Source organism: Propithecus coquereli, unplaced genomic scaffold (assembly GCF_000956105.1).
Source record: "Propithecus coquereli isolate 6110/MARCELLA unplaced genomic scaffold, Pcoq_1.0 Scaffold99, whole genome shotgun sequence".
In the NCBI taxonomy this organism is placed as follows: domain Eukaryota; kingdom Metazoa; phylum Chordata; class Mammalia; order Primates; family Indriidae; genus Propithecus; species Propithecus coquereli.
This window is the reverse complement of record NW_012156284.1, coordinates 9,844,839-9,868,190: the sequence shown is the minus strand read 5'-3', so window position 1 is coordinate 9,868,190 and position 23,352 is coordinate 9,844,839. Positions and strand designations below refer to the sequence as shown.

The following is a 23,352-nucleotide window of genomic DNA, read 5'->3' as shown; positions in this document are numbered from 1 at the left end:
CTTGAATCTAAACTATACACCTTAGATAGCAATCTATTTCCAATTAATAGATGGACATGTCAGTATAATAATTGTTTGGTGAGAATTTCCTGTGTCATAGTCCTTATTCAGCAAAGAACTTACTCAGCAAAGAATTAACGTACGTGTTCCCTCAAATACTTTACAAGTACAGTGATAAGCATAAATGTTTCAGTAACATATACCGTATCCTGAGTTAACGAGCATAGAGTTTCTAGTTCCTTCCTTTAAGGACAATTATAAGCTGTCCCCCATCTAGCAGGTGAAAACTCTAGTAGGTTTATTAGAGGCATGAATTGTGGGAATAATCAGAAAATTAAATGCTGAATCGACCTCACAAATTCTATAACAATTTTCATCATTAATACTGCCTTGATGCGCTAAACTTATTCTCCTTTTCATGGAAAGATGAGCCTTTTTCCATGGAAAAAGGAAAAATGAGCCTTTTTCTCCTTTTCATGGAAAGATCAATTAAAAATAACCAGATAAATAATATCCATGCAACATGACAGATCAATCTGAACCTTCATTTGGGGATTCTCTAGGACTACTCCAAATAGCTCAGAAGATCCTGTGAAATACTCAGAAGGGAAAGCCTATTAATCCCAGTTAATTACGTGAATAAACACACGCTACTCAGCAGTTTCAGGATGGGGGAAGGATTTTGAGGAAACAAAAAATCGTGATGAATAATCACGCATCTAGACAAAATGTTCTAAGAAAATAAAACATTGACAGTGGTTAGCTCTCTGGAATCCTTTCAGATTCAATGATAAAGTGGAAAAGGTTTCAATGAAATCATTTGCTTGATGAGGTTATTTTATTCAGATAATATGAAGATTGGCAAACAGTTTTCCAAGAAATGATGCTATTTTTCATTAGTTATGTGTTAAAAGTTCCCATCAAAAAGTAGCCAGTGGAGTGATTTCAACCCTCTGAAAGAATCCCTGTCCTCCTCTTTTCAAAGGGGCTTGAAATTGGCCACACCAGAAACCTTCTCTCAGCTTGTTTTTCTCCGCGAGCTGGAAGCTCTTGGGCGTTGGTTCCATCAGCTATCTGCGGCATCTTCCTTGCCGCCATAGAAGAACAGATCCTCAACCTAGTTTCACTTAGACATTACGGAGTGCCTATCTTCTGTGATTTCCCTGAAGATACACTTAATAAGATTCTCAGAATTAATGTGCGATTGTGTCCATCTTTCCCTAGCTTGGTGTCACCTTTTCTTTCTTTCCTTTCGCTAAGCTAAAAGAAAAATACATTTAAAGCCAATTATAATTACTTATTCTCTTTGCTTCCTTTAGAAATTAAAATTAATGTTTTGTGCTGTATGCATAGAGTAGATGCAAGTCTAGAGGTAGGAAATCTCTCTTGAATCACTTACTACCATGTTTTCTAAATGCAAATAGGGTTTAAAATAGTCTTTGATACACATTCACTCTTCTATAACAATTAATATCTTAAATTCCTCCTCAGAAAAAAAACTACAACAAAGGGTGCATTTTTCAAAGAGGATATGCTCAACAGCCAAACATGGAGTACAGGGAATCAAGAGCCCCTGTCCCATCCAGAAAGATAAAAAGATCTCAACAGAAAGATCCCCAGCATAATTTTGTTAATTTCTACAAGGAATTAATGTCCAGGATAAGCTTTCAAATCTATGTTCTTTAAAAACATTGCATAAATAAATCTTACCTGAATACGACTTCCTTAACAAAGCCATGCTTCTTTATAAGCTGGTCCTACCCAGACAATTGCTGTCTGCATTTGGAGCAGACACAGAGAGAGGAGCTCAGAGAAAGTTTAAGGCATATCTAAAGTATTCTCCAAGGTACTGGCCAGAAACATCAAGCCCATACTCGCGGTATAGAGAGATCATTAATGGGCATTAGTGACAGACCATTATGACTCTCACAGATCATTAATGATTCATCATGTAGCAGTATTGTTCTGGCAGTAATCAGACCATTGCTTGGACTCAGATATAAGCTTCACCCATACTATTTGCTTAAACTTATTATTTCCAAGCATAAAATTTTATTTTGCCTTCTAGAATTACGAAAAATGGTCTGTAACAGGATCCCTCAGGAAATCAGAGGAGCTTTCGGAGCTAGCTGCTTTATTTGGTAGACGTTTCTCCCACAGTCAGAAATCTTGTAGTCTGAAAGGCTCCCCACTAGCTTTTGGGATGCAAAATGTGTCTTTTATTTTGAAATTGAATTATTGATGAATAGAAAAATGCTACAAGCAAAATAGACATTTGTAAGAATTACGGTTGCTCAATCCTCTGTAACGATTACCTGTAAAATATTGAAATTCTACTTGAACTTTCAGTTCTTTCCCCCCAAATTACATTTTCATATCAAAGTCCTTTGTTAAAAATTTGGAAAATCTATGAGCAGCCTATGAAAAGGCTTTTAGCTAATTATAACAAAGAGTAAGAAACAGACTATTTTAGAATTACACCATTCTTGTTACCGAAGCACTCAATAGTGTTAATATAGGAATCAAAATTTTAAGGAAAAGCAAAACCCCAAACCAAATTGCCATACTTTTTTTTATTTTTGTTTTATGGAAGATTCACTATTTTGGTTAAAAATTCAAATGGAAATGAAAATTTAAGTTATTCTGGGAGCAAATGAGTCTTTCCTATCGAACAGATTGGATTCTCCTTCTGTGTGGCTCTGGGAAAACTTCCTTGAGTCAGAGAGAAAGGAAATCTGTCTCAAGTTCTGAATATTGTCACTATCAATGAATATTGAAGAATTGCCGACACCCACGGGGAGCTATATTTATTGAGCCCCATCACCCATATTCAGTGCTATATGGAAAGGAAGATTATGTATATCCAAAAGCATTTCATGAACTTACATATTTTTTTCTTAAGCGTCTCTGCATAATCAAAATTGCCTTGTGCTCTCTCCCCTCCACTTTTCCATCTAACACTAAGAGTGTAACAGACAACAGCTGCAAACATTAACCCCTCCAAAAGGGATCCAGCCTCAAGTGAAATTGGTTCAGCTATAAGGATGAGATTTCAGCAGTAAGCAGAGGATAGAGAAAATTTGTTCTGCCCTGAAATCAAACACCCTCCCCTATCCCCCAATAGCCATCTAAAGCCCAGGGACCTGAACAGCAGGAGCCCTTAAAACTCCAAAAGGCAGAACAGCTGTTCCTCGGCAGGGCTACTTCCCGGACCTGTGATCTCCCTGCACAGGGCCCTGCTCTGAGAAGGACCTTGCACTTGGTTTAATGCTTTAAAATTGTTTTTAATGTTTTAAAATTAACACTTTTTGAAAAAGGGTCCCTGCATTTTCGTTTTTCACTAGGCCCTGCAAATTATGTAGCCAGTGCTGTCCTTTAGAAAACCATTTGTTAACTTATCAATCATGCTTAGAAGGACAGATGATCAGTTTCAGAATGTGGCCATGGGATCTTCCCCATTGCCCTTTGGGCAGGAAGCTAAGCTAGTGCTCAGGCCACCAGGCACACAGTTGCATATGCTCAGATCCCTATTTGAAAACCAAAATGGCTAATGGAAGAATTTAGGCTTCAGTGAACTCCTTAGACAGGAGAGATGCCAACTTCCTTCAAACAAAAATAGAAAACCTTAATATGGAGACAGTTTCTCTTGGCCAATGCAAGAGCTCTTAAAAAAAGTCATTTCTCAAAGGACGATATTAAGTCATCTTAATATGAGTGGTCTTATCAGGTCTAATCAAGAAACTTAGTCTTTCAGCTGTACCCTAGCTTCTTATAATGGCCTTACAGGAGCTGCACTGGTCAGTGCAGTGGGGAAGGGGGTCCCCTGGGATGGGAGCAACTCAATCTATTGATGTCTAGACGGCACAGAAATAAACAAAATGAGGGCTGACATAGAGCCAAATTGCAAGGCAGGTGAAATTTATTTATGCTATCCTTTCTTTCTTTACCCCAAACTAATTCTCAGCCTCTCAGGGCCTTCGTGCTACTCTCCGGCTGCCTGTAAGTCCACTGCAAGAGCAACTCCCTGCTCCCCCAATAGCCCCTTCTCCTACCTTCTCTTGCCTTCCACATCTTCCAATTCTTCTAGTCCTCAATGTGACTGTCTTGGTCAGGTATTACGAAGGAAAGTAATCTGATTAAACTAATTCACACAAATTTGTCAATTTTCATTTCTGAAGCATTTTGTTCTTCAATTGGCATGGTCTTGGGGAGCTTGACAAATGGAAGGATTTTAAGCAATAGAAAGGCACAGGGGATGGTAGTGTTCACCTGTGCTATTTAGCCTTATGTGGTGATATAGTTCAATGATTTCATCATTTTTCATTGATTTCAGTTTCTAAACCTTAGAAAAAAGGTCCCCCCATCCTATAAAAAGTAGCAAAGGGTCCAGGTTCTATAGTGCCAGACTGAGTTCTCTGGACATATCAAGCTCTTTCGCACCCCCACAGTTTTGTTCAAGATCTTCCCTTAGCTTGGGTTGCCCTTTTCCCCTTGTCTTCGTACTAGTCTTTTAAGTAAGACCTTCTCTAGGAAGACTTCCTGCCAGCCTCTTCACATCTCTTAATTTGATTGTGGCCTTCTTGGTCCCTTCACTGTACCCAACACAAACATCTATCCTTGTACTATTAAACTTGATGGCATCCAATTGTTTACATGATCCCTCATTTACTGGACTGGGAGTGGCTAGAGGGCAAGGACCAAATGCACCTGTGAATAGATGAAATCAATAGAGAATGCTGAATACACTAGACATCTGAGACTGCGTGACTGCCCTAACTGTGGCACATGCGTATCCACAAGTTGTAGAGTGCAGTTTGCATTTGTTGACTTAGGCAGTGACTGCATGGGTGGCTTTCATTTGCTTTACAATGATTTTAATCCAGAGTCAATACTGGGATCGGCACTCAGTGCTGTGTCACTCACCCTTTTCTAATACATGCCACCCGCAATGGACTCTCTCCCTCAGCTAATCGACCAATAGCATCCCTCTGAAGTCATAATCCATCATCTGCCCCTACAGGCAGAGTCCAGCTAAACAGAAGCTGACAAATCTAGTTAATTCTCTGGTGAGTGGCCTTTAATCCCAGCCCAAGAAGTTACAGATCTCCAAGCTTTCATTGCATTGTGGTCAAGCAGCCCCAGCAAGCTTCCTGCCTTCCTGGAGGCCTCAATCAATACTCTGCCCTCTTCTTAGAGCCCAGACACATCAAAGACAATAATGCCTGAGATTTAATCATTTCCCATTAAAATGCAAAGCTCTGTCTCCAGGTCCCCTTGACAGTTTAATTGTTTTGAAATGTCTGCAGAAGCCGATATAAACAGATTTGTAGTACATTGTTTACTTGCTGTGCTACAACGGCCTCTTGGCTAATTAAGAAGAACATTTTGCTGCAGATTGGGCATCTTGGCTACACTGATCCCTCACCTTGGAAAGAAGTTATAAAAGGAAAGAATTTATGGAAGTAAGGACAGATACATTTTTCATTAAAAATCACTGGGTATCGGCCGGGCGCGGTGGCTCACGCCTGTAATTCTAGCACTTTGGGAGGCCGAGGCGGGCGGATTGTTTGAGCTCAGGAGTTCGAGACCAGCCTGAGCAAGAGCGAGACCCTGTCTCTACTAAAAATAGAAAGAAATTAATCGGACAACTAAAAATATATAGAAAAAATTAGCCGGGCATGGTGGCGCATGCCTGTAGTCCCAGCTACTCGGGAGGCTGGGCAGAAGGATTGCTTGAGCCCAGGAGTTTGAGGTTGCTGTGAGCTAGGATGATGCCACGGCACTCTAGCCCAGGCAACACAGTGAGCCTCTCTCAAAAAAAAAAAAAAAAATCACTGGGTACCAGTGAGTTGAAATCTAATATCCACACGAAAACCAGCACATGGATGTTTATAGCAGTCTTATTCATAATTGCCAAAACTTGGAAGCAACCAAGATGTCCTTCACTAGGTGAATAGATAAATAACCTGTGGTACATCCAGACTATGGATTATTCAGTGTGAAAAAGAGATGAGCTATAAAGCCATGAAAAGAACAGGGAGGAATCTTAAATGCATGTTACTAAGTGAAAGAAGCCAATCTGAAAAGGCTACATATTGTGTGATTCCAACTGTATGACAATCTGGAAAAGGCAAAACCATGGAGACAGTAAAAAGACCAGTGGGTGCCAAGGGTTAGTGGGGAGGGGGGATGAATAGGTGGAGCATAGAGGATTTTTAGGGCAGTGAAACTATGCTGTGTGACACTCTAATGGTGGATACACATACATTACACATTTGTCCAAACCCATAGAATGTCCAACAAGAGTGAACCCAAATGTAAACTATGGACTTTGGGTGATAACAGCATGACAAATGTAGGTTCATTGCTTGTAACAGGTGTACCACTGTAGTGGGGGGATGTTTCTAGTAGGGGGATGTTTCTAGCGGGGAGGTGGAGTGGGGACATAGGACACAGTATATGAGAACTCTTCGTACTTTACACTCAATTTTGCTGTGAACCCAAAACTGTTCTAAAAAATAAAATCTATTTAAAAAACAAAAAATGTACTGGGTACCTAGTACATTCCAGGAGTACATGTTTTCTCATTTAATCCTCATGACAACTCTGTAAGGCTTTTTTTTTTTTTCTCGCAGATGAGAAAACTGGCTAAGAGAGGTAAAGTTCCTTGTCCAAGGTCACATAGCTGGAAATTTGCTAGAATTCTTTCAGAGGTTTCAAAAGCTTGCTTGGTGGTTAAACTAAATATCTTTTGATGGTTTCTCCCCGCCCAGAATTTTCAAGATTTTGTGTTCCTTCTCTTCGATAGCACACTCCCAGTGAATCCCATTGCTCAAAGTCCATCAGCACTGACCAAGTCACTCATTTCCTACAATATTGAAGAGTTCCAGGGGTTGGAGGAAGAAGTGCCACACAGGAAGCTCCCCCTCCCCAGTCAGAAGATTGGAACCCCTTCATTGCTGGCAACCTCTACAAGCTGCACCTGCCTCTCATTTTCTCCGAGGGTAGCAGGGGCAGAGAAGGGAGCCAGGGAGATCCCTACCCCTCTGCATGAACACAGGAGCCAGCTTCAATAACAGCCCACTGGCTACTCTGCCTGCAGCTCAAATCCTGGTCAGCATCACTAAGGCCCTGAGGTATGAAAGGCACAGGTGAAGATTTATATGTACCCAAGAATGCGATCTATTTGAATATTTTGATATAACAGCCACAATCATGTAAAAAAGATAGGTGGTGGGATTGGGGTGATAATCATTTCTTCATTGGGCTATGATAAGCATTAGATGAGATATTCATATAAATTCCTTAGCACAGTGTCTGGTACCTTGTGAGCAGTCAATGAAAGTTAGTCCTCCTCTCTTACCCTTGGTCTCTTCTCGCCCATTCACTTGTCTCCCCTGTAATCTCATCATTATCCTTCCTGACATTTTTGGCAGCGTTTTTGTGAAAACAGATCAATAAGCAAGCAATCCACAAACGTTAACTGCGTTCTTACAATGTACCAGGACCTTTGCCGTGTGCAAGAGTTACAAATCTAGAAAACACACACACACACACACACACACACACACACACACACACACAGGGGCCAAAGGGACGAGTCCAACGGGGAAAAATGACATGAATGTAGTTGAAAAATATCACTCAGAATCCAAGGCCACAGAAATATGCTGGAGGCAGAAACTGGAGATAATATTAACAAGATGTTAGAGACAAGATTTGATTTGCCTAAATCACTGGTTACACAAACTACAACTTTCCTAGATATGGACTATGTTTTTTGTACTCCCCTTATGGTCTTGCAAGAAATAAATCTGAACTAGTGTACACAGCTGGTACTGCTGTGTCTAGTTGCTATCAGTGACAAGAGCTGACTGATGTTTTATCTCTAATACCTGGATGAGTCTCCTAAAATAGTTTATTCTATGTCATGGTGAAAAGCAACACAGCATATGTTGTTATTCTGCTCAATTCTGTTTCTGACATCATAGTATGTAACACCTAAATTTGTCAATGAACAAATTCCAGATATACCACAAATAATACATCTTTAAACTTGATGCTTGAATCTTTTAAAGGTGCTAAGCGTGTGTGTATGTGTACGTGCATCTTATTAGCAGGAAGCCTTGTTCCAGACATACATAATTTTCCAGCATGATAGAGAGTTATTCATTTCTTGCACAGTTGTACGCAATGCAGGGAAAATAGAAACGTTACTTGGTTTCTGCAGTTCCTCTCTGTCTGAAGAACAAATAAGGTTTTCTTTTTGTGTTCATAGCACCCCCTGGTGGAAAGTTAGCATATTTCAGTTGCATGGTAATTGTCTCCCTCTACAACAAGGCACCAAACTACTTTCAACAAAATTTTATTTTCCTCTCAGGAGTTTTCTGGAGGGAGAAATTAAATATTTATATTTTTCCAGATTTGTATCTAATAACCTTAGGGACAAAACAATCAAATTATAGTCCTCCTTATTCATTTCATTTATTTTCAAGATTCTCTTGGCTAATTTCAAAATTAACATCAAATACTTGCCCTATTTTAAGGAAACTTCATTCAGCAAACATTTCCTGGATGCCCATTATGTGCTAGGCCTGTCCTGGGTGCTTGGGACATAGGAACAAATAAGCACAAGTCCCTGTTGAGGAGGAGCTTGTTCAGAGCTTAGAGGTTCATGTAGAAGGCAACGAGAGCCATCTCCAAAAATTCAAGTCTCGGAGGTCAGACCAGGCCTAGTAAGGCTCAGAGAAGGTAAGAGGGAACCAGAAGGGCTTCATAGAACAGGTGATAGTTGAACTGAGCATTGAAAGTTGAACAGCTGTTTCCAAGGCAGATGGGGTTGGTGAGGGAAATGAGGTATTCCAGGGAGAAAAAGTAAAGGGAGCAAATACTTAGACGTGTGAAACAACCTGAAACCAAATGGGATGCACCTGAAATTGACAGTCGTTTGGTATGGCCACAGGCTAAGGGGTGAGAGTGGGCACACAGAAGATTTGGGAGGTGCATCCTGAAGAAGTAGGCAGGGAATAATTTAGGAAGCCAGTTTAAGGAGTTTGGACAATTGGGTTTTACACCAGAAAGAATTCGAACTGATTTCATAAAGGTGACCTGGGGGAGGGGGTGAGACAGGAGATAAGGAGCTCTGTTAAGACATACAGGTGAGAGTGATGAGGATCTAAATTAGTACCTTACTGTGAGCGTGGAGACTGGAGTTGTAGGTTCCTTCTGAAGACCCTACCATGGCCTGGACCACTGTCTATAAAGAACCTAGTTCTAGGCCGGGCGCGGTGGCTCACGCCTGTAATCCTAGCATTCTGGGAGGCCGAGGCAGGTGGATCGTTTGAGCTCAGGAGTTTGAGACCAGCCTGAGCAAGAGCGAGACCCCGTCTCTACCAAAAATAGAAAGAAATTAATTGGACACTTAAAAATATATAGAAACAATCAACCGGGCATGGTGGCACATGCCTGTATTCCCAGCTACTCAGAAGGCTGAGGCAGTAGGATTGCTTGAGCCCAGGAGTTTGAGGTTGCTGTGAGCTGGGATGATGCCACGGCACTCACTCTAGCCCAGGCAACAGAGTGAGACTCTGTCTCAAAAAAAAAAAAAAAAAAAAAAAAAAAAAAAAAGAACCTAGTTCTATAGACTGCAAAACAATTTCCTGAAAACAATTGGCTCTTGGGGTGGGGGTGGGGGCAGGTACTGATTATTGAAAATAGTTATCTAAGGTACTCTTTGATTTGGCCAACACAATGCAGATGGGCTCCGCCCCATCCATAGATTCATAGGAAGCAACAGAGCAAAGTAGTGGAAAGCATAGGTTCCAAAGCCACACCAGGCATAGATGTGAATCCTGGCTCTACTACTCATGCTAAGCTGTGCTTCCTTGGGCCTGATTTTGAGCCTCAGTTTCCCCCTCTGTAAAATGGATATAATAATTCTATCTTGGGTGGTTGTAAGAACTCAATTAGGTGTAAAGCACTTACCATAGTGCCTGGCACATAGTAAGCTGTTGATAAGGGTTAGTTTCTTTCATCTTCCTCCTCCTTGGCTGGGGTGGCCAGGCAAATTAGTCTTTTGTAAGATGGCAAGTATACAAGTATCTCCCTAGGGTACTTTACCCGGGGCTGTCAGGAAAGCCTCTATATGAAAGGCATCTGGTGATTTCATCAGTTTGTTTCCCTCCTAACCAGGGCAGAGTTTAAGCTCCACAGGTAGAATTGGGAATAAGCCAGGTTCTTACAGTCCTCCAGGCCTGGTCTGTGTGCCCACTAATTCTCACCAGAAAGCATGGAACCTGGAAAGAAGGCTGGTAGCAGGATCTTATGGAAATTTCTATGTCAGTCAAGAAAAAGGTTAACAGGAGAAGGCAGCCAAGCCAAGATAGGAGGCCAAATGGATTTGGCATTATTGGGAGTCGATGTGTAGGTGATGCAGGGAGGGAGACAGCAAAGTGCACCTCACAGGAATGGCTTTTCCCATGATTCTTCCAGAGTTACTATTCCTAAACGTGAGTCCTGGGGAAAGCTAATCTGCTTAAGATTCTCTGACTGAAAAGGTCCTGTGATCAATGAGTTCGCGAAAGGCTGCATACCACATCCCACTCTTGGTGATGTGTATTATACATTTGGGTTTCTGAAGGTTCAAATTAAACCTACGGTAAAGAAACCTTTTAATGTAAGCAATGCTGGGTAAACATACTAACTTTCCCCCAGAATCCTTTATTTCCCACAATAACTACTAATGTCCCTTAATACTAGTGAAAAATACTTCAAGCACATGCTAGCCTAATATCTTCTGGGCACAGGCCTCTCTAGCCAGGACTGACAGAATCAATAAGATTCTGTCTGTGGCCTCCCAAGGGTATTAATCCCAAGTTGGCACTGTTTTCTCAACCCACGTATCAGATATCCATAGCGGGATGAGGTCAGAAAGTTTCCAAGGATGAGGCCAACTCCACTGCTTCTAGTATTTTTGTTTCTAGGCTAGGGCTCTCTTAGGGAGGTTTTGGATGTCTGGTACCTAGGAAGCAGTAAAACTGAAAAGTGCTTGAAGAAAGAAGCCCACTTGACCTGGAGAGAGTGGAGCTTCTTGGCATGCCACCATAATTGTAGGTTTCAAGGGTGCTAAGTTGAAAGGATGGGAAGGGAGAGAATTCAAATATCATTTCTCAAGCCCCAGAGTTCTCTAGGGCTTCCACTAGTCCCTGCACTGCTCCAGAAGCACAGACACCCTCCTTTGACACATAAGGTGACTGACACTCAGAGAGTTTGATCATTGATTACAATCAATTCTGCTGCTTTTATCCAAGGCAATTTAAATATAGCATTTCATTTAATTGCACACAATTTTGATAACCTTGGGATGTGTATCTGTCATAGACTGAACTATGTCTCCCCAAATGCATATGTTGAAACCCTAAGCCCCAGTGTGACTGTATTTGGAGATAGGGCCTTTATGGAGGTAATTAAAATTAAATGAGGTCATAAGGATGGGACCCTAATTCAACAGGACTGGTGTCCTTATAAGAAGAGGAAGAGACACCAGAGCTTGCTTTCTTTCCACATACACACAAAGGAAAGGCTGTGTGAGGACACAGCAAGAAGGTGGCTATCTATTAATACAAACCAGAAAGAGAGGTCTCTGCAGAAGCCAACCCCACCAGTACCTTGATCTTGGACTTTTAGCCTCCAAAACTGTGAGAAAATAAATTTCTATTATTTAAGGCTCCCAGTTTGTGGTATTTTGTTATGGCAATCCTAGAAGACTAATACAGTACTTATTTATTTTAAAGCATATTCAACTTTGCTTTTTGAAGCAAACATTTCTTTTTCAAACAACCCCACCTAGAGGACAAGATTGCAGTCCAAACTTACAAAACTATATAATGCTTGGAAAAGTTGATGCAACCAGGAGCAGTTTAAAAATGGAAATGTGCTGTATAACACTGTGCTTATAGTTAACAATGTAGGGTTCTACACTTAAAAATTTGAGGGTAGATCTCATATTATGTGTTATTACCACAAGAAGAAATAAAATTAAAAATGGGAATGCAATTTTACTGAAGGAGACATAAAAGGTGAAATCATAATCTGCAGAAGAAATGTGATTTAGCAAATGTTTAATGAGTACCTGATCTGTACCAGGCTCTGAGCTTGTCTATAGGAGGTTGGAGTGGGAAACATGATTTTAAACAGAACCTAGTCCCTTTCTTCAAGGAGTTCAGTATTTAGTGGAAGACAAAAATAAACAGGCACTTAGAATGCAAAGGAGAAGTTCTATGTTACAGAGGAGGGAAATCTAACACATTTGTCAGGGATTGGGAGGTTGGAATCAGGGAAAGGATCCCAGAGGAGCTGATATTAAACTGAGAACTAAAGGAAGAGCAGGAGAAAACTAGGTGAAGAGAGTAACTGTTCTAGAGATATCTTACAAAGCCTCTTCCGTAAATGAGCTCTTAGCTCCCAGGTTAGAGAGACCAACACACACACACATACCTTACAAGGTGGTAAGTGTATGACAAAGATGTGACACAAGGTGTTGTGAAATTACAGAAGAGGGTACCTACCAAACCTAGCCTCAGGGGTGGTCAGGGAAGTCTTTCTCAGAGAAAATATTTGGAGCTGAGTTTTGAAGGACAGTGGTCATTAATCAAGTCAGTTGTGGGGAGGGTGAAAATGGATTGGGCTGAGAGAGTTCCAGGCAGAGGGAACAACAAGTACAAAGACCAAATACATACTGGCTTAAGACAGTCTGGCACTGTTTAGAAATGCAGGCCGTGTGGAATGGCTGGAGTACAGATTTCCAGGGGTGTCAACAGCCATACCACTCTGAACCCACCCGATCTTATCAGATTTCCAGGGGTGAGATGGGGGATAAAGCTATGGAAGTTGCTAGGGGCCAGATCATGTGTGGCCTCCTGGACCACAGGATAGGATTTGACACAATCCTATATGCCATGGGGAACCACGCCAGAATTTAAAGCAAGGGGTAGAACTGATCTGATTGGCATTTTATAAAGATCTCAGTGTCTGCAGCATGAAGACTAGTATAGTGGCTGCAAATGTGACATTAGAAACAGAGAGACTTATGACGAGGATGTCAATTGTCCAAGAGCAATGTTGATAGCCTAAGTGAAGGCAATGACACTGCAAAGAGAGAAAAGGCAACAGTCCACAGAGCCACTGTGGATGCAGAATCTATAGAACTTGGTTATGGACTGCAATGGGGAGGTAAGGAAGAGTTACGTGGCAAGGACTACTCTAGGTTTTCTGACTTGGGCAAATGGATCATTGGGATGTTGTCATTCATCGAGATCAGGAACCTTGGCATTCATTTCACTGTTTTCTAAAATTTTTGCAGGGGAGGAAACTAGCCCAACATCTCTCAAAAACCGAGTAACAACTGGCACTACCCACCAATGTTTTCTGATTCTCTGCCAATTAATTGTTTCACTGTGCACATATACATGATCATGCACATGCATGCATACACATACACATTCAATGTCGGATATGCCTGTAGGGAATAGCACTGGAAATGATCTAAAAGTAGTAGATGTGGAATATTAAAAAAGGATATAGATTGGAGATAAAGATTCTTGTGATGATCAAAGAGAAGGTAATTTCACACACAACCTCCCAAGACTCAATCAGGAGGAAAATGCTGAACAGACCAATAATGAATAACAAAACTGAAGCAGTAATAAAAAATCTTCCAACGAAAAAACTCCCAGACCAGATGGATTCACAGCCGAATTCTACCAGAACTACAAAGAAGAGCTGGTACCAATACTACAGAAATTACTCTATGACATAGGGAAGGAATAAATTCTCCCCAACTCATCCTATGAAGCCAGTTTCACATTGATACCAAAGCCAGGGAAGCACACAACAACAACAAAAAAGAAAACTAAAGACCAATATCCCCAATGAACACAGATGCAAAAATCCTCAATAAAATACTAGCAAACTAAATTGAATGGCACATCCAAAAAATAATCCACCATGACCAAGTGGGCTTCATACCAGTGATGCAAGCATGGTTCCATATACGTAAATCGATATCACCTTACCCCTGTTAGAATGGCTTTTATTAAGAAGTCCAAAAACAATCGATGTTTGTATGGATGCAGAGAACAAGGAATGCTTATACACTGTTGGTGGAACTGCAATTAGTACAACCTCAATGGAAAACAGTATGGAGAGTCCTCAAAGAACTAAAAGTAGACCTACCATTTGATCCAGCAGTCCCACTACAGGGTATATACCCAAAGGGAAAAAATAATTTTATCAAAAAGATACCTGTACTCAAATGTTTACTGGAGCACAATTCACAATTGCAAAGATGTGGAATCAACACAAGTGCCCATCAATTCATGAGTGGATTAACAAAATGTGATATATGCACACACACATACACACACACACACACACATCATGGAGTACTACTGATCCATAAAAAAGGATGAATTAATGCCTTTTGCAGCAATTTGAATAGAACTGGAGACCATTATCATAAGTGAAGTATCACAAGAATGGAAAAACAAAATGCTTTCAAATTTAAAAAAAGAAAGAAAATATAAGGTAATATATTTATCAGAAAAAGAGAGATGGTAATTTCAGTCATGGCAGAGGTGTGGGGATGGATGAGATGTCCTAGGAAAAATCCATAGAGTAAGATGAGAAGAAGATGAAACCATGATAAACAATACTATTTATGGCAGAGGAAGAGGAAGCACTGAAGGTGACTAGGGTGGAACAGAATAAAGGTAGAAAGCAAACTAGGAAATAGTGGTGTCACACAAAGCAAGGAAGGAGAGAGTTTCAGGAAGGAAGGAGGGCCTCCTGAGAGTTCAAGTAAGACGTTCAAGTAAGTTAATTCAGGATTGTATGTAGCCACTGGCTTTTGTAATCAGAAGGTCTGGGGCAACCTTGGGGAAAGTCATGGGGGCAGTGAGTTGAGGAAAAAAACAGAGTGAGGCAGTTATTCCTTTTCCCCCTCTTTACCTGCACCCTCTATTGCCCCCTTGCCAACCCACCATATAAATCACGCACCATACTCTAGACTAGCAGAATCCGGGCTCTAGGGGTCAGAAGATAAATGTGAGTCCCCACAGAATTTTTTTTTTCCTGGCTTTATTCATGCCTTAGTTCAAAGTGATCCATGCTCAGAGGTACAGGCAAGTTCTGGATGTGGGTGGGGAGGTGGGTGCAGGGTCACTCTATGTCTCATAGTTGATTAGATCCAGGGATTCAGTATATAAGAAGACGTTACCATTTAACTCTTCTAAGTGTCTCTTGGTCTCGCTTTCATACTATCTCCATCAGCATCTTTCCTTCACAGTTTTATAATATTGAGTTATATTGTTGAAAGGCACCACTTTCAGAGATGAACTTAAAGAGGGTAAGTAAGCACCTCTTCCCTTTTTGCTTCTCTCCATGCCCATTACCAGAAAATTATGTTCACAAGCTGAAACACAATGTCCAGTAGGAACAATCCTACTTCAAAATCCTGTGTGTGAAATTCATCATATCAACTGGAATATATGAGGTATATCCATGGTCAACACTAATGGTATGATGAGGGTGGGACTTAAATCATTTCATCTAAGAAGTAGAGATTTAATCCTGTTTGCCATTGTTACCATCATCATCATCATCATAGCAATTATTAACATTACTAGATTATTTAATTTACTCTTTACAACAACACACAAATATAGCTATTATTAATTATCCCACTTTATGGGTGACAAAACAAAGGTCTTGAATGTGGATAGTAGAGCCTACTCAGATTCACACAGTTAAGTAGCAGAACCTGAATTTGAATCTATTCAATAATGTAACAAATATTATTAATTGAGCACCGATGATTGATCATATACTAGAGAACAGTGCTTCGAAGTGGGATGCAGGAGCCTCAGGAATGGGTAAGACAATTGTATGTGGGAAGAGAATATTGGAATTATATTTTTATCATCTTTTTAAATTTGTATTTTGTATATATTTTATAATATAAATAATTAAAATTTAAAATAAATTAGTAGAGTTATACATATACATAATTTATACACAAATAAATATGCACTCTCAGGTAGAGATGTGTGATCAAAAAATTTATAGATAGCAGGTCTAGAGATAGTGGTAAATAAGTCCTCACTATCGCTGACCTCCTGAAATTTACACATTGACACATAGGACTGTCTGTCCCCTGAGCCTATGCTCCTGAGTCTTTCAATTTTTTGCTGCCTTGAAGTACACAAATCCTTTGCATTGTATGGACGAAAGCATAGATGATAGGTTTAATCTGAAATCTATTTTGTGAACAATTTATTTTCCAGACATTTGTGCTTTGAGGCTATTTCTTATTGTCAGAAAGAATCAAAGGTATCTATGTTTGAATCAGCGCTTTCCATAACTCATTTTTACTGATAATTTTTAACAGTTGAAACATAAAATTTGAAATATGTACTGAGATAACTGACCATATTATAGGTTAGCTTCATTTTTCATACAATTCCTAATCACTATTTTGTGTTTATATGTTTAATCCATCCATTCATTCAATCATTCATTCATCAGATATTTATTGAGAGCATACTAGGTTCCAGGCACTGTTCCAGGCACTAAGGAAATCAAGCAGTAATTCAATTTGCATGTCAACACATCTCAAATTCTTTGTCATTTTCAAGAGCTAAATGCTAAGGAGAGCTTTACTAATCTGGAATGTTGTTTTTTTTCTTCCTTCTTAGGTATCTATAGCAGAGAGGGAGGTAAGAATATAGCAAATATGTAGAAATGTATTTTATTGGTAGAAATAGAATCATGGTTCTAAAAGTGGTTTACCATTTTGATGGCTATGAGCTACACTTTGGATTTTTTAGAGTACAGATATCAGGATGTTTCTGATTTATCAAATGTCTACCCTATCAGTATGCTAAAGTTGCAAGACAGCCTAATTCAGATGAAAATAAACAATGCAAAACTATAAGATAGCAGGGACTTTGAGATGAGTATGTGAATCCTATAACCATCCCGACTGTTCTAGTTCTGTGGATAAATCTGGGCAATGTTTGAGTCTATAACTTGGTGAAAGTAAGCTTTTCTTTCATGAAATGCCTCAAGTTAAGCTTAGAGCCATTCTCAGTGATATAATAGGGAAACAGGATTGAGATGTGTCCTGGCTGACTACACTAGACAGTTAACACAAATAGTTCAATCTATTAAATAGCAGTATTCTTGTTGACTTAATCAAAATTGATCGGATACTAGGCTTCTAACAGTGCTCTTTTGTTTGAATAAAGCTGTTTGATCTGTCTTCTAGACTGGTTGTGTCTTACTGCTTTCTGAATAGCTAACAGGTTATTCCTCACTCTGGTTATCAACAACAACAAGAAAATCATGCTGCCAGCACATAAATGGATTTCTGATCATGGCACTCGCAACTGACAAAATGTCAAGGCCCGTGATCATAGTGGCAACAAATAGTTTCCAATTAAAATCTACTTTATCCGCATTTAATATGTATGTGTAATAGGTTACTAACACACAGGCCTAGCTGGAATTTTGGGTAGAAGTTATCTTCTTGTGTTTCTTCTAATCAGGGAGGGTGCAAATATATTTAAATGTTGATGTTCTGCTTGAAATTAGAGAGAGGACTTCCAATAAAATGGATGTAGTATAATTCAGTGTCTGTGTACAGCATGCACTAAACTGTAGGCTCTGTGAGGACATAAACATTTGTTTGGTTCCCTATTATGTCCTCAGCACCTTATATAATGCCCAATACACATGTTTTGAATAAATAAATCGATACAAGTATTACAGAGACTGTCCACTTGAATACCTTGAAGCCTTTGCCCTCTCTTCTTGGGCATTTAGAATTTCTTTCAGTTTCATGAGTAAGCCATGCTCCCTCTTCCACTACACTTTTGCATCTTTTGTTGCTGCTATCTGGAATGCTCGTTTCCAGAAAACTATCCCCTCACATAGAGTTATGACCTGAGACTGCTGTCCTTAGAAAGGCCTGCTTCAACAGTTACCCCTTGGCTGGTGTCTGGGAACTTGGCTGGCAATAGTTCCCTACATTGATGTGAAACTTTTGCCAAATGATAAAAGTGGCTCACTGTGTTTAAACGAGTTCGCACCAACAATGTGGTTTATGCCATACAGCTACCTGTTTTCCTTCTGGATATCTGGAATTTCAGTACATACCAGGCAGAGCGTGTCTATGTGACCAGCCATCAATAAAAACCTTAGGCCCTGTGTCTCTAATGAGCTTCTCTGGTAGATAATATGTCACATGTGTTGTCCTACTTGTTGCTGGGGAAAATAAGCATGTCCTGTGTGACTGCCCTGGGAGAGGACTCTTAGAAGCATGTGCCTTTCCTCCAGAATTGGCCTCATGCACCTCTTCCCTTTGCTGATTTTGCTTTGTATCCCTTTGCTGTAATAAATCTTAGCCATGAGCACAACTATATGCTGAGTCCTGTAAGTCCCTCTGGTGAGTCACCGAACCTGCGAGTGGTGTTGTCCCAACATATCTTCTACTGTATAATCACCACATTTAATGAAATAAACAATATAACCTCAGATTCAATCTAAACTGTAAGCTCCCTGAGGGCAATAACCTTGCTGGTTTCATTTACTATAGTATCCCCAGCACCTAGCTCAGTGCCTGGTACACTGAGGATATTTAAAATATTCATGGAATACAGGAATCAATGAATAAACAAACAACCAGAGAACTCTGTATAGGGAGTTAAATCCTTCAAACTGTGTATTTACAAACCCATTGTTAAAAGGTGAGAAATCGTTAAACCCAATTTTGGCTCTGATTTTTATACATCAGTGTCCAAAAATTTCTTGTGGACTACATGTCTAAACTTACAATAAGAACTAATTAGAAAATATGATCTAATGTATCCAGCTTTTTTCTCTCACATTTAGCCTAGCACTTGGCGTACGTAAGGTAATAAAAAGTAGCTATTAAACAAACAAACGAAAATATATAGCAAATTCAAACTCTACAGTGAAATTGCTACATTAGTTTACACTCAGAACAAGAAATCAGTTCGGACTGTGAAAGACCATTTATTAGCAAGTCATCACAAATTTGCATTTCCCGTCTGAAAAACTTATCTGTACTTCATAGAATCACTTGATCACTTGTTTTTTGACAAGATCCCTAAGCTTGTAGCTCTAAGCCATTATTGTAATGATGGGGAAACACAGGTCCAGAGAGGGAAAGAATCAGGGTACCCTCTTACCTATATGCAGGGTATTATCGGTTGAATTGTCCCCACAACATTCTTACATTGAAGTATCCCCAATACCTCAGAATGTGACTGTATTTGGATATAGGGCCTTTATAGAGATGATTAAGTTAAAATGAGGCCATTAGGATGGGCTATAATCCATCCTAACCAGTATCTTTATAAGAAGAGGACATTAGGACACACAAAGAGACACCAGAGATGCATGCACACAGAGGAAAGTCCATCTGAGGACACAAGGAGAAGGTGTTCATTCCCAAGTCAAACAGAGAGGGCTCGGGAGAAACCAAACCTGCCGGCACCTTGATCTTGGATTTCTAGCCTCCAGAACTGTGAGTAAATAAATTAGCGTTGTTTAAGTCACCCCGTATTTTGTTACGAAGGCCCTAGCAAACTAACACAAGCGATTTCTCATCCTTCAAATGACAACCTTTGCTACACATCCCCATCAAACCAGAAAAAAAGAGAAGGCAGCTGGCAGCCCAGGATTCTAGAAGCCCTGAGCAGTTTCTCCCTCTCTCCAGCTGCCCAGTCCAATTTCAGGCTGGAAAAGCCAAGCCAGCCAGTGGGAGCTGGGCTGGGGGTGGGAGGAGCCTGCCTGGGCAGCCGGTTTGAAGCAGCCTGCTGTGTGTTGGTTATTAGCAGGCAGGCTCCTGGAGATGGCAGCATTAGCTAATGATTACTCCTTCAGGCAGGACAGCTGCCTTTTTGCTTTTTCCCTAGCAATTTATGGCAAGGAGAGGCTAAGCAATTGGCCCAAATAAAGCAAAGACCCTTGCCAGGGTCATATGTTTCTAAATGGAATAGGGAGCCCTAGCAAACCTTTTAGAAAAAAACGTTTTCTCTTGGCTAATTGCAATCCCCCTGCCCCAGCATTTCGGCAGAGCACTGCCTCCATGAATGCTAGGCTGCCTGGGGGACAACATTGCTCAGTCTGGGTTGCAAATTTCCCATTCCAATCACCCTGCGGAACTCACAGTTTTGTCCCTGCCCCTCACTGCCTCCCGCCCCAGCAACATGCCATACATATTTCTGGCTCCAGGCTTGTGTTCCCACTATATACTCCATTAGGAATGTCCTCCTTCCCTCTATCTAATTCCAGTCCTTTACCTACTTCTAGGCTGAACCATGCCCCTGTCATCCATGAAGCCTTCCTTGGGCACCACAACTTGAAGTAAAGTCTCTTTCCCTGAATCGCAATGATGCGATGTGACCAGAGACTACACTAGCGCCGTATACAAGGAGCTGTGGAAGCACAGATTGAGCAAGGGGTGGATGGGGGCAGGGGTGTTAGAGATGAGAAACAACCCTGTCTCTGCACCTAATATGGCATTTACTGGCTTGGCACTTAATCCTATGCTGTCCGAGGAACATGTCTGGCTTCATGGTTTGACTCTTGGTCACTTTACATTTTATGTACACTTGGTCACTGCTGCCTCAGGGCTCCCCCTGCCAACCTTACCCCTGTCCCCCATCACTTGAGCTTTATCTATGGCGTGTGTCAATGAGTATCCTCCCCAGCTGTTCACAGTTCTCTGAACTAGGTGTTAAATAGATATTCAGAGGTGAATTTAAATTCAGCATGGCACCTCAGTGAATTTCTAAGAACACCTAAAAACAACTACTATTTTGTGATTGTTTTCTGTCATCATTAAAATGTCGGTCAAGGGCTTGAAGGAAGAGCTAGCTGCTCTTTGTGAACAGTTCTTTCTGTGCCTAGAAATGTGTGTGTGCCAATAGTGAGTTGGCAATATACCAGGCAGGGCAAAGGGGCACAGGCAGGAGGACACCAAAAAAAAAAAAATGCCTAATCCCTGACCTTGAAGTATTTAGATTAATAAGGAGGGCAATGGACTGAAGGTTACAATATGGGACAAGCAAAGAGATGTGGCAGCAGCAAGAAGACAGAAAGGAAGCTGGGAACGAGGAAGGTTTATCGAGAACCTACTCTATTCTAGATTCTGTAACAGCTGCTTTACATGGGTTATCTAATTCAATTCCTTTAGCAATCCTGTGAAATTAGTACTATTATTATCAATACATCCATTTCAGATATGACAAACAGCAAGGTTGGCTGGACATGGTGGCTGATGCCTGTAATTCTAGCATTTTGGGAGACTGAAGCTGAAGGATCACTTGAGGCCAGGAGTTGAAGACCAGCCTGGGCAACATAGCAAGATCCCTTTCTACAACAAATTTTAAAAAGAGCCAGGTGTGGTGGTGCACACCTGTGGTCCCAGCTACTCGGGAAGCTTGAGCCCATGAATTAGAGGTTACAGTGAGCTATGAATGGGTCACTACATCCTGCCTGGGCGACAGAGTGAGACCCTGTCTCTTAAAAATAAAATAAAATTTTAAAAAGTGAACTTAATTGACTTGCCCGGAGCAGCACACCAAAAAAATAGTAGGGGTAAGATTTGAACTCAGGTCAATTGGACTTAGGGGCTATGCTGGTAGCCACTGTGCTGGACTGGCACATGTAGTACTGAACACTGTCCTCACATAATGCTTCAGCTCTGATTGTGTGGTAACTCAACTTTTTCTTAGTAGGAGTAAGGACGTTGTATCTGCTCTTCTAAGTCAAATTGGAACAAATGCAGGGGAAGCCAGAGCAATCCCTAAATGTCACCACACTGTATTTCTGCCTCTTATAAGAGCTCCAAGGCCTACTCCTCCTCCTTCAATGTACAAATTGGGGGAATGCACCCCAGGGAGGGGAAAGGGGCTTGGCCTGTGTCAGAGTCACTGTCATCCTGACTGTCAGTGCACTATCCTAGCATCCAGATTTTACTCCAGGGATGTTACTCCTTCTCCTAACAAGGGCCATACATTCCACACACAGTCTTTTCCAGACACGGTCCAGCTAGAGCAACCAATAGCCAAGACTTCAGCAAATGAGCCACTGAACTGACCAGAGAAACAGAGAAAGCTCCTAGGTCCTCATGTCTGGCATTCAAGATCTCAACTCCTTTCTGCTCTGACTCTTAGAGCCTCTCTTCTCAGTGACCATTAACTAATGGTTGAGATGAGTGCAGTCTGCCTCCTCTCACCTGAGAAATGCAAGGTCCTTGGCACACCATGTGCCTCCTCCTTAAACTGCCCAGCTCCCGCAGCCTGCTCTGAAGCATTCTGGTCCCACAGCCCTTTTTGCTTTTCAGCAAAAAGAATTTTGATTACAAAAACTCTCAGAAGTAAGATCATTTATCTTTGTTAAAGGACGTAGCCAAAATCAATATATGCATTCTATCCTATATAACAGTCATTTCATTTATGCTAATTAAATAGATCCACAATCAATTATTCAGCTATTTACTAATGGAAAATAATGAAAGTGTCTCATGTGAAAAAATTCATGCCCCCCTCCCTCTTTAGTCATTTTAGGATTGTCTCTGCACACTTTACTTTAATACAAATGTGCTCACATTCCAGGTCTGCTTGAACAGCATGCAGGCCCCTTCCTCAAACATTAACTGTTTAAGGCCAACAGGGTAGGAAAGAGCAAATAGCAGCCCTTATGTAATGAGTGGGAGCTGAGAGGGTAAAAATGTTTACTTCACATAGCCCATACTCAGTTTCCATTGCAGATTGATCTGAATCATTGTTGGCTTTCGGTTCATAAGTAAAGAAGTGGGTTTCTGGTTAATTGTAGATCTCCAGACCAAGGGCTTGGGATGACATCATGAATCTGATAAAAACCATTATTGCTTCAAGATCTCAACACTCCTAACCTGCTGCAATAGATCGGGAACACTGCATACGCCAAGTGAATATTGATGCCCTGACATCTCCTTAGGGCTTATTTCAAACTGGTTGCCTTCCCTGTAAAATGCCATTTGTGGCAACTGGCTGAGAGGGAGCTATTTATAGTAAGCAAAGCAGGGCACCTGCGAGTGTGCTTTTTTCATCACCCGTTTCTCTGGACAAGCAAACAAGGGAAGAATTACGTTCTTATATAGGCTGAGGAGAAAGAAAATGTGTGGAGCAGTTAAAAAAGCCAGCTTACTGTTCCCAGGCCCTAGGTCCCAAGGGAAATGGGATGATCTTTAACCCTGCTCAGTGCGGTCCTGGCTGCCTCACT

The 23,352-nt window shown here is 40.9% G+C and overlaps 1 protein-coding gene across 4 annotated transcripts in view; it reads right to left on the bottom strand.

Annotated features, from left to right (window-relative positions):
* Positions 1–23,352, bottom strand: part of FGF13 (fibroblast growth factor 13) — a 542,638-nt gene that overhangs the window by 122,322 nt on the left and 396,964 nt on the right. The window contains exon 1 of one of the 4 annotated variants that reach the window (XM_012665260.1): positions 1,711–1,820. The exons of the other annotated variants lie outside the window; for them this stretch is intronic. Within the exon in view, the coding sequence (XP_012520714.1) occupies positions 1,711–1,738 (28 nt within the window). The 5' untranslated portion in view covers positions 1,739–1,820. Of the gene's footprint in view, positions 1–1,710; positions 1,821–23,352 lie in introns of those variants that run through there. 4 annotated transcript variants of the gene reach the window in all.